This window comes from Lytechinus variegatus, chromosome 4 (assembly GCF_018143015.1).
Source record: "Lytechinus variegatus isolate NC3 chromosome 4, Lvar_3.0, whole genome shotgun sequence".
NCBI lineage: Eukaryota > Metazoa > Echinodermata > Echinoidea > Temnopleuroida > Toxopneustidae > Lytechinus > Lytechinus variegatus.
This window is the reverse complement of record NC_054743.1, coordinates 34066483-34079455: the sequence shown is the minus strand read 5'-3', so window position 1 is coordinate 34079455 and position 12973 is coordinate 34066483. Positions and strand designations below refer to the sequence as shown.

The following is a 12973-nucleotide window of genomic DNA, read 5'->3' as shown; positions in this document are numbered from 1 at the left end:
AATCTAAATATAACCCAGGTAGTATATTGTTTTATGTCCTCATGAAAGAAAAATATAATTTGAAATAAAACTTTTGGGAAAAATGACATTTTAGCCAAAATATGTATTGGAGTACATGGAGGAATTGTCCTTGCCTTACATCACTATGACATCCCATGTGCCGCCAATTTGAAGTCTCCATGCGTATAGTGATTACCAATATGTACAACTTTTAAAATTCGTAACTTTCTTGTTGTTTGTCCAATATTGTTCAAACTTTCACCTATCAACTTGTCTGATTTTTCTTTTCCTTATAAAAACAATTTCTTATCTGGGTTGGATTCCCTTTAACAAATTATTCCAAAATTAATTTTCACTTTTTTTAAATACTCGGTATAAGTTGCGGGTTAATGCAATACACATCGTAGAAAACACACCATCAATCAAGTAAGAGTCAATCAAAGGTTGATCGCGCAAGATAATAAAAAAATTATCGTTAATATTCACTGCACAGATATGTTTTTCCTGGAGGACATTACAATGGATTCAAAGCCGAAAAACAAACCCATTAACGACTATTACCTTTGCAATAAGAATAGTGATTTGACTAATAATACGAGAGGGAGAGATTATCGTCACTCTCCTCGCGTAATGTGTCCTCGAACAGATATGATCGAATAAACATTTTTTTTCCAACAGTCTCATCCTCAATCATGTTTCTGGAAATGCATTATGAAATTGGAAGTTGACTCAAACTCTATATCCTTCTAGTTGCTCGGGTCTAATCACAACTGGCAGGCCATTGATATTCATTCGAGCCAACCCATTGCTCAATTTTTAAATTTGATATTGCTGATTGGCAAAAATTAATGAATATGACTGACAATCTAACACTGATTCTGGGAGGGTACCTACTGAACTTACTTTTTCCAAATTGGAAAGATATATCACCACTATGGAACTAAATTTTTACTGGCGGAAGAATTAGGGTCATTTTACTCTCTCAAGTGATGAATTTCGTCCCGTCAGGTGTAGTCTTCATAAATGCTGATTTATTTTTAAAATGAGCCGGTCGAGGTACCTTTTTCTGGTCAGATATGGTATGTCACACATTTATCCTATCCACTGGTAGTAATTATTCAACCCCCGAATTTCCTCCTTATTTTTTTCATGAATTCTTGTTAAGTGCATCTTTAACACACGAATCTATGGGAAATGAATTAGACCTGTGAGCCCTTTTGGACAATGGCATGTTCTCGGTGTGTCTTCTTATATGTTAAGGTGAAATGAATTACACAAATAAAAAATGAAAAAGAAAAATGTTGATGCCTAGAAACGATTCTTAGCAATTCACAAATTAACTGCACAGGAACATCAAGGAAACATCAATTACCGATTGAAAGTCATTGTACGTTCGCCTGCGCTGCGGATTTCCTGGTACAGCTTGACAAAACTAGCTTGGTGCAAATCTTGCACCATCGATTTACACACTAATATTTGATTCTCAAGATGTAGACATAGACAATAATTGTAGGCAATTGTATAATATCTTGGTAAGACCTAAAAAGGATATATCGGTTACCTTTACCAACGACAGGCAATTTTATTTTAACGTCAAATGCCAACTTCCAATTTATTCCAAGGTATCCGAGGTACAGTGTAAATAAGAAACATACAATGTAAACATAATTTTTACACTGGTTTTCCATAGCTTTAGTACACAATTAGACTAAGATCTAAGTTGAACTTGACTTTTGAATACAGGCCACTGTATCTAATCAGATTCAGACCTATTTTATTCAGCTACTAGAACACGATATGAAATTCAGGAACAACTACAACAAACGAACATTGGTATCCTGTGTTCCTGTGGCAAATTTGAAATACGTCCACAATATTTCTTTTAGAATATCATTGCATTTTTAATGTCAGTGAGGTAAATTCCAATAGACCGTCATTTTCATAAAGAAATGATGAATAAAATAAACATTGTGACTTGTCGAATTTCAAGAGCAGGTGGATTTTCAGTCGAATCTGTTTTTAGAACGATGAATTTTTGATGGTTTTGAAAACAGTTTTCAGATGTTTTTTACACATCAACGTAAGCATGTACCTCCACAGGGATGTAGAACCCAATCTGTTCAGGCTACGTTACCCTGGTAACCATCGTGTTAGTGTAGTTTTCTATAGCCACTCAGAGCTGCGACCTTTTAAAAAGGTTAGAAATTTAGATTCCCTTTTCATATAACACACATATATCATTAAATTTGTATGATTCCTTTAAATAATATATGATCGACATGAAATATAACTTATGAAGCTTCTCTTTCACATTATCTGACGCTCTGTCTCTCTTTTTTTCCTGAAATAAAATGAAAATGATACCTACACTTTTTTTAAGTCTATAAAAAGTTTTCATCCCCAGAAATATACGGTTGTTTTTCCTGCAAAAAAAAGATATCTATGCTATGCAGACTAAATGCTAAAATTGTGAACCATTTTTGACGAAATCCCCAGCTTGGCGAAACACCACTTTATATGAAATTTCGACATTAGCCATGTTGATTATCATTTCTGTGATTTTATCACCTTCGACCTGCCCAATTGGACGGACAAATTGATAAATCAGGATTTTAATTTGAAGTGAAAGGTTAAAGGTTGCTTACCGGCCCGTGTTGCCTCGAAGCTATCGTTGTGTTGTATATATCTTATATCAGCAGACAACGTTGAGGTATTATCCATTGCTGATCTCATCGTTTTCCCGACGCGATCAACAGCTAGCTTGAAGGCAGCCTCTTCGGGACTCCCTGCCATATGTCTCGGGAATATTCCACCTGTTCGGGAAAAAATGAATTTAAGATAGTTGAGGCTTTTAAGGAACTTTATTCAGAAATAGAAATTGGACATTGAATATCTTATGTATTTCTGTTTACTTTGGAGTTGGCTTGAATTGATATCAGGTTTAAGTTACTTAAACATGATTTTATATACAAATGGAGATTCCTTCAGTACTACAAGAATGACCTTGTGGTATAGGACCTACCCGGTAATCAGTAGATGGCAGGTTCAACATCCCGGTCATTCCTGTCAAGCTTTTTGGCCAACTCCTTTTCTCAGATCGAGCGTGTACTATAAGTCACTGGGTAAATGCTAGTAATGTCTTAACATTAAAGGTAAATGCCAGTTTTGGTAACGATATCAAAATGAGATCGTACAGAATTCAATGAAATGACCACCAAAGTGGCTGTTTGTATAAATAAGAAATATTTGCCACAGGATTCTGGAAGAAATTGTGTAATTGCTGAGAAATTAGCAAATAAGCACAGGATACAGGTTAAGCGTCGGGCACGACATTCAATGCAATAATAATACACTGTCCCACGTGCGCTTATCTGTGTTGGTGATCTTCAGTGTGAACATTTTTCAGCGTAGATTTCAAGATTTCACAAAGTTCAGTTTATGTAACTGTATCAGATCTGGATCCTCGATGATATACTGACAATTAAGCCTGGTTTTACACACTTTCTCATGAAATCAGTGTTTACTGCAACTACTGGCATTTCTCTTTAACTTCCACCGCTGCAAGCCAATAACCGTCCAAACATGAATGGAGAAAAGGAAAGCATTTTCTCTATTTTCGCATGAAAATTGTTCATTTATATACCCATTTAGTGTTCCCCCAAGTTTGCTTGTAAAAAAAAATCGTCACTTCAATATTCTTTGAATGATATCACTGGACTATAAAGGTCGATTGTAACCGAACAATCAATTTCCAATTTCGATTCTCGAAATATAAGATCTTGCCAACGACAGGCTTTGGAAGAGATTGTTTTCATTTGCGTAATGGTCCTGTGTTTGCTCAATTTCACTGTTGTTTATTGGGATAGATTTTTATCAAGTATTATTCTGCCACGAGCTACACATTCTGTGCCACCTACCTGTTTTCAGGGCTCCCTAGCAGAAAGGTTTGCAATCGATTGCTAAATGACAACGGCCAATCATGGACCTTATGGCATGCCACGAAGCCAATCAGATTGTTCTCTCAAAGTTACAATCGATCGCAAAACTTTGTGATACGGAGCGAAGAGATCATGTTCACTTCATTGCAAAATAAAAGGTCAGACTTTTGAAAGTTAATAAATGTATACTGTCCGTATGGAAACCTTTGAATTGCCCTGGGACATAAGAAGCAGACATTACACTTCGGACATTATTAGTATAGCTATGATGTGGCAGTCAGCAGAAGAATATATCTCCTCTTCAAAACGTTTTCATCAAATGACTTGCTTGAAATGCACTGTTAACCCCCCCCCGATTTTACCGAAAAAAGAAGATTTTGCAGAAAGCAATAACAGAATCATTGCAATTTAACAGAACATGTCTCTTTGAAAAGGAGAAAAGGGTATTTTCTTAAAGAAATGTGTAAGGTTCCATACACCAAATACCAATTTCTTGTAAGATTACGCAGTCTGGTAACATAACAGGAGACTGTGCTGCAGGAACTGCTTTTATTCTAAGGATAAATTTTCTAACAGTTTGACATGACGTAAGGTCCACGTTCGATTCGGAAACAGATTCGACTTAAGAAAATTTCCAGCCAACAATAAATATGCTAGAGAAATCTGTTGCTATGAGTGTAGGTTAATTTCTAATACCCAATACCGTGTGTGTTAGCTCAGTTGGCAGAGCGTCCGTCTCACAACCGGGGGGTCGGGAGTTCAAACCCCGGCCGCGTCAGATCAAAAGACGTTAAAAGATGGGAGTTTCTGCTACAATGTACCCTGTTTGGCGTTCAATGATTAAAGGGATAGAGCCTCGTCGATCTGAGGCTACACAGTGGCTGCCGGGCCCACGATCAATTGGGCAAAGCAAATTTTCGGAGTATTTTATTTCATGTCTATTTCGAAAAACAAAATATGGATTTTTCATTTTTTTTCGTTTTTCATAATCATAGACAAGAAAGCTGCTTATAGTTCTAATTTGATATCAGTTGCTGCTATAGAATGGGTATCGTGCATAAGTAATTACCGACGCATGGCCAGCAATGCATGCATCCGGTAAATTTGCCATGCGTCCGGTAATTACTTATAAGTAATTACCGGACGCATGGCAAATTTACCGCATGCATGCATTGCTGGCCATTGTTGTAAAAAATGATGATTTTCGCTCCCCAAAATACACTATTCTATAAAACAAATGATGCACAGGGATGTTCGTGCATCGGTGGGACTATGCTCACAAAACCTGCCGATGCACTCACATCTGTGTATCATTAATTTTGTGTAATCATGGACCTATTACGAATTCGTAATAGGTCCATGGTGTAATGAACGGTGACAAGGTTTCTTGAGGAGGAAAGTATTTTTTTACCAACATGTAAATTAATAGGGGAAAACAGTTTTGCACTGTACATTACATACCACTTCAAGACCAAAACTTGGCAATTTTGAAGATTATCAATTCCATTGTACACCGCAAGTGGTAATGGTGTTGTACTTTGGATTGATGGAAAACGTCATGGTGGTAGGGATTGGCGGTCTGAACGCATCCGTAGCTCAAGTGCGTAAGTGCGGACTTTTCGCAATTACTAGAGAGAAACTCTATACAGCGCACCAATTCCTTTGGAAATGCAAGTCGAATCACAACGGAGAGCTGAGACCCTTTTCTCGAAAGTTGTAGGACATGGACAGCATCGGAATCTTTTGACAACCACATGCTTCCCTTCGTCCGGTGCAAATCTTCGGGTGATCTGCTGTCCCAGTCCACCAACTTTCGACAAAAGCCTCATAGTGATTTCGATTGCATTTTCAAAGGAATCGATACGTTGTAAAGAGTTTTCCCGTAGTAAATGCGAAAACCACCTATTTACAGAGGACGAGAACGTTCCCAAGAAAACCAGAGAGAGAGAGAGAGAGAGAGAAAATGATCAACCGCATCAATACCAACACTCCTTCCGCGCATGCGTCTTCTACAGTACATTTTCATAATGTTCATTGCTTTTCAAACCAATGGCGTTGGTTCGGTGAACAGAATAAGGCAACACAAAACTCCTTGCGCGCCGAAAAATTTGCACCTTGTGTGTGTTACCTGTCTAGTATATTGTTCGATTGAATTCCATTTAATTTTTGAGCATCGGGGACGTTCCCGTATTGTAACAATAAGTCCCCATTGCTGTACTAGGTGGTTGTGGTAGTGTTGGCGGAGTTACAGTAGTATAGTGCTTAATGTCAAATAACATGTGTTATGTATAAGTTTTTAACATCAGGATTTGAGAGATCGAAATGAAATGTCGATGAATCGGATGTGTCTGCTGTTGATCATGGACCATGCGCAGATGATGTTAAGCCACCATCTGCGCTACAAATCCGAATTCCCAGACATCTAATCCTCTACTTCAATACATGTCCTACATGTCAGTATTCAAAACATGCATTTTTACCGATTTAAACAACTCCAAAACCTCTCTCTGAAATGCATGCGAGGACTCAGCGTTCTATAACATTTTGTCAAATAATGATATGAAAATGATGATCTGATGATTGGCATCACTATATTTCTCTCTCGAAGCCCCCACCCCCCAAAAAAAAACCAACGAAAAAACAACAACGACGAGTCTTGCAGAAATGTGAGCTTGTTTGGTAGAAAACACTAAATGGGATTTTCACGAAGAGATGATCGCACGTATAAAAAAAACCTTTATATTTGTAAGGATTTGTGAGGCTAGGATGAAAAAAAAATAGGGACATAATAGTTTCATGTTTTGATCTATTAATATTGAATTAATTTTCTTTGTCCAGTTCATGTTTAATTAAATCTTGCATGAATAAGGTGAACCAGCTATTCAAACACTCATAGTATTCTTGTTGTTATCGTTATCGCCGTTATCACTAAAGCTATTTTAATCTCTGTTAATTTCATTATTCTTGATAACATTCATTGTTATTGCCATCCTCACAACCATTATCATCGCCCATCATTATTATTATGAACATGATTAGATAACATTGATTAGTTAGAAGAAACATGTTAGCTTGCTATAAGTATGTGTGAAATAAATATTAGCGTATTAATCCCAACCTAAACAGAAGAGGTTTATATCCGTATATAAACAAGTTAAAGGGGATGATTCTACCCCGTTCAGATTGTCCGGACGTATCCTTGAGAAACTAAAAAAATGCCATTTTGCCCTGTTCCACATATTCATGACGCAACTGGACATGCAAAGATATATTACGAATGTGCATAATTAGTGTCATATCCACTCCCTAGGTGTGCGGAGGAAGCCTCGGGCTTTTGTACCATCACGTCGTCCATCAGTCCCTAGATAGATTGGACGGTATTGACCTCGTCTCGATTAGGAGAAACGCCTGTCTCCCGGGGATTTTAGGAAGCTTTGGCAACGGAAATCAAGGCTGCCATAGCGAGGGGATTATCCGATGAGCTGAGATGGATTAAGAGACGACTTAGATTACTAGACTGAGATGAGGACCCCGTGATCGGGGGGAAGAGATTAGACAAGCAAGGCCAGGGGATGGTTGCCTGACATGGTGAGCTTGGGGAGGGTGATGGGCGTTTCTCCTCTCCCTGGTCTACGCCCCTTCGAATTAAAATGGGAGGGGCAAAATAAAAATAGTCCGGCAGATGCTCCAATGATTGACTGCGGGAAAGGAGGACGTAAAGGACAGAAAAAGAAAAACCCTAAAAATTAAAGATGAAGATATCATCAGAGATGTATCCTACCTACTTAAACCGCAATAACTGTAAGTCATTAACGTCTAGTTTATCTATCTAATCTAATTTGAATATACTCTGCGAAAATTAGAACGAATTCAGAGGGTGTTTACATCCTGCAAAATTCACAATTTTAATTCACAGCTTTCCATTTTTATTTTGTTTTATACATTTTATGAATCATTGTAGAAATTGGATTTGACTGAAACCGAAGGAAAGGTAATATCTTCTTTTCAAGGTATGCTAAATCATCAATTGGGTTATAACCTAAAGATTTGCTAACAATCAAGAATGTAAAGTTTGATTATTCCAACGTCTAAAGTACACTGCAATATTTCTATCTTACATAGCAGTGTTGGTTGGGATCTCAATTTCACCAGGATCAGGTCCTCTCAGCCTTGGATACAGCTGACCGATATCTGAAAACAATTTTAAACTTTGTTCACGAAGCGATGAGTCTTGCGTTCCTTTTTTTTTCTTTTCATGCTTTCCGAACCAGTCATGTGTATACAATACTTTACCGAACATTGGAAAATTGCCTCATAACAAGATAAATTCTGTTGGTGAACTACAATAACCGATGCCTTCAACACGATTTCTCCCAAGGGTAGATGACTTATATTCTTATTGGAGCCTGTCCAATAATGCCCATATCTTGTCATCTCGCAAGACCTTATGAATCAGAGCCTAACAACGTACAGATATCTTTATCTGATTGTTTTTTTTCCTCCTTCAAAGTATTCCAAGCAGTATTTTCTTCTGCATATTCGGTGACCATGATCTTATTTTTGACTGGTATCCGGCATAATTACGACCCAGGTTCTGGGGTCGTAACGTATGTGTCCTTAAACACGACTGCCCATCGATGAATGTCCAGCTTAGCAGATATGGTGCAGACTCTAATGGCTCGGCCCACTGCACTTACGGATGCAAAGAGGATGTAGAACGGGGGGGGGGGGGGGGGGGGTCGTGCCATCTGTCGGAAAACGCTATGCATCCGTAGTGTACTCATTGCATACGTGCTTCATACGTGCAATCCATCGAGCATCCGCCACTGTCATTTCATCCGCGCCCAAAGTTTTGAGCTTCACAAAACTTTTAGAACGGATGAACTTTCCACCGTGTACGATGTAAACCCGCAACATAACATATATGAGCAACAAACGTTCCATGTCCGTTATCATCCGTTGAAAGTCCGCTGTATCCTCTCTGCATCCTCTGGGCATCCTCGCAACCCATTTCCACTACAGCTAAACAACGGAAAGAGGGAGGAAAGATAAGGTACATGGAATGTCTATACATCTTTAGTAGCACGGAAATAGAAAATACATAATCGTATGCATCTCGTATATATATTCGAAATCCCTGGTTACCCCTTCGGAGATGTCATCCACTTTCATCTGCTAGACATCCGCGCTTCATCCTATATATCCAAGTCCGTTCTTTTCCCTTTTTCGCATTTTTTCCCATTTATGGAGCGAATGAAAATGGAGGGAGCCACGCCCGAATTTTTTCTCGTCCGCCGTGTCCTTTCTGAATACGTTATGTGTCCGTCGGTCAGTTGCACCAGGCCTTCAGTTACGATAATTATATAGTCTCTTTTTTTTTACTCTTATTTAATTTGTAATGACCGAAAATGTAGTTCGAAAATTCGTTACTGCATTTTAATTCTGCTGTCATTTACGATTTTGACATACTTTTCCGGTCTTCGACAATTTCCACTTCTTATCACTTACCGAAAAGAACTATCATCTTTCGTTTTTTTTTTGTATTTCCCGTTTCACGGATCTGATTTTTTATTTACCCCTCTACCTTTTTATCGCCTTTCTTCACTTTTACCATCCCCGTCTATTGCATCTCTCCTACATTATAATGATAATCTTCTAGACAAATATTTGTTGCGAAATGAATTCGTCTACCATGTACCAGACCAACAGACAACAGTCCCACTCATTGTGTCATCTGTAAACAGCTCATCAAAGTTTGAAAGAGGGGCAACATGTACGGCAGTTTGTCTTAATATAAACGCTATTTTGCCATTCAATATCGATGAATTTGTTTCAAGTGGCTTCATTGATAGCAGTCTTGCAAAATATAAACAAAAGCTCAAACCACGCTCCGATTGCAATTTGTTCCGACAAATGACAATCAGAGCATGTAATCGGAAGTTCTGCCAACTGGCGATCATTTTGGATGTGTTTTGACAATTCTGATTTCCCCAAATATCCGTCTGTCATCCAAGTTCACGTCAGGCAGGGAGAGGGGGAGGGCTTGGTGATGTAGACAATATAGTTTCACAAACGAAATTGACTCCAGATCGCTCAAAAAGATACTTTAAATGCATTCCGGTGATCGATTTAGGATTCGGTTCCGATGGTGTGACACTAGACGCTAGTTTCATTAACGAAACCCACTCATTCGAAATAATGTAAAGTTTTAATCGATCAAGAGTCGACTTTGTTGGTGTCTGTATTATCTTAGGTCTTGGTTAGTTATTATAAATCATCATCATCCAATGTTCTTCCTGCAAATGGTCGTGAATAACACATGAGTAAAATTTATATTAAAAAACATCATTATTTGAAACAGATTAAGCATACCAGGAGTGTGCATTGTAATTTAAGAGCACATTTTTTCTTTTATTCACAGTTTATGTATATAGTGTTGCTGTAAGAACTATCAAATTAAGTGGGATGTATTAATCTTTAGGAAACTTTAGGACGAACAACATTGTATTTACATGCCAATCTGGTGTTAAGTACAACACACAATAAATATTGAGAGGAATTCAAACCAAAATGTACCATTATAAGCTCATGAGTTGTGTTAAAATTCTCTAATCGAGTTATATTTTGAAAGATGATGAGAATAGCAAGTCTTCTCAGTCATTTCATATGACTTCTCTACAATGATAAAAACCACCCCTTCAGTATAGTATTGACGTGATTATAACGAAATAAAGGCCCCAAAATAACCCAAATGGGCATTCGACCAATGAAATTAAAAGTTCATAAAAAGAGGGGAGTCATTATAGTAGATGTGATTTTCTCAAAAATGCGCAATGTTAAAAATGCTTTCATAAAAATACCTCGGAGACGAAATGGATAACACTTTCAACATCTAGAGTTCAACCCATGTCCTCGAGATCATGAACAACGAGCCTTGAAACTGTCTAGTAACTGCCGAATTTGAATAATATTTGCTCATTCATTAATTCATATTTTAATGACATATTAAATCCGGGGAGAGTGTCACGCGGGATATGATTACGGATAACGTTGGGAGGAGAAAGTGACATTTTATATTTCAAATCACCCAGCTTTATTTGCTATCAATGATGGGCGGGTAGTGTGTGCGGCCTAGGGGCGTTTAGATGAGACTGTTTTCATTATCTATCAAGCATGCTCCCCCTATGCCATCATCATCACTGCTCATAAATAAACAAGCCGTGTTACGGGTCCTCGCCATCTTCTTCCTCCTTCTTTATCATTCCCATCAAACGGGGCGTGTACACACTGCTGGAATAACACTAACATTATTCATGATGATTGACTGACTACCAGTGCGAAAAACCATTATCATGATTGCCGTTATACACGAAATGAGATTTGGTGTCTTTTCAATACTCCCACATTGGTTTCTAAACGTCAAGATAAAACATTAAACGGAACATTGACTATTAACAAAAAATAAAGATCAGTATGAAATAAAAACCAATATTCCTAAATAACCTTGAAATCATGAAGCTAGAATATCTTGTGGCACTTGCTTAATAATCGTTGTATAGAAAAATCATTTCCATCTTAAAATGTTCCTATGAGACAGTGAGAACGGCTCGCTTGAGTTTAATCAATATTGTTTACACAACATGGGCTAAATGATGCCGGAAAAATACGCAGATACATGTAAACAATTGAGGATCGTCTATATGATGGTATTTTAGTGCATTGGTGATACACGCTGAATGTCCCTCTTCGGCCCTCATCAAGCATTAGCTTTCAAGCCAGAATCTGGTCTAATAATTGACTTTCATTAATATCAAATCATTCCAATTTTTAAACAAAATAATATGAATTATGTGCTATGATTGGCCAAGAGTAAAAAAAAATTATATGCAATACACAAAACGCAACAAATGAGAGTATAGCAAAGCAAAGTGAAGCAAAGAAAAAAAAGAATCAAACTAACAGACAAAAAATAAAAAGCATTACAAAAGCTCAACATTCATTTTCTAAGTTCTCTATTCCGATCTGACTGCATGTCATTTAAAATTTACATAGTTTCTGAAACCTAACAGACGTCGCCCTATCAACGACATTGAATGGTTTGTTATTGTGTCAACAACATGGAATGGACAGAAGCAGAACCCGGTTGCAATCCATGAAATGTTCAACATTGGCTTTGAGTTGTCAGGAATTGCGTAGTCATTCCTCAGGGTCTAATGCAAATCTGATCTCCGATTACCCAGAAGGCATACTTGAACTTCCGGTGGATAAAATGAAGAGGACAAAGAGCAGAGGATTAGAGGAAGTAGTTGAGAAGACGAGACGGGTGTATGGCCAAAAAACTTACAAGGTTCCCTGACAAGATTGTGGATGCAGAAAAGGGACCATCTTTCCAGCTGTTGACCCGATTTAAGGTTGATGTTTAGAAAGACTTGTGACAATAATGTTGACATCTTGTGTGACTAAAATTCTTGGGGTAGAGTGTAAACACAGCCTCTAGCGAAAAGGGAGTCGGTGCTATGATCAGTGGTTGCTTGTAATTTCCCCTTATGTTATGGATCATGTAATGGAAAGGGAGGATGCTAGAAGAAGATGGGATTTAGGAGAAGGAGAAGGAATGTACAAGGGGAAGGATGCAAAATGGGTCGGTTTATCGAAGCATGCTGAAGACGGCGAATGGGATGAGAGCGATTGAGTGGAAGGGATGGAGAATCATGTTTCATGAAAGGGTGAAATTTTTACTTTTCGAAGCAATTTTGGCGTGAAATTTGGGGGAGTAATGTAACACTTGGGGCGTATTTAATGAGGGGGCATTATGGAAGTGACATGAAGGAAATGAGGGTATAAAAACAGGGTAGATGTTAATAGGGTGGCAGTCGTGGTGCCACGGGATTTACTTAATGATGTACAACAATATTGAAATAAGGATATGAACGGAAATATGATGTGCTAAGGGGAAGGTTGGAAGTTTGGAATGGGAAGAAAAAAAACAGGAGAGAGAGCGAAAGAGAGAAGCGGGTTGGGGGAGGCTAGAACAA

At 38.0% G+C, this 12973-nt stretch overlaps 1 protein-coding gene across 1 annotated transcript in view; it reads right to left on the bottom strand.

The window, feature by feature from the left end:
- LOC121412957 (glutamate receptor ionotropic, kainate 2-like) overlaps window positions 1–9462 on the bottom strand; it is a 72931-nt gene extending 63469 nt beyond the window's left edge. The window contains exons 1-3 of the mRNA XM_041605718.1: window positions 9447–9462; window positions 8838–8960; window positions 2646–2813 (exon numbers count right to left, since the gene is read on the bottom strand). Of these exons, the coding sequence (XP_041461652.1) occupies window positions 2646–2813; window positions 8838–8960; window positions 9447–9462 (307 nt within the window). The remainder of the gene's footprint in view (window positions 1–2645; window positions 2814–8837; window positions 8961–9446) is intronic.
- Window positions 9463–12973: the final 3511 nt, after the last annotated feature.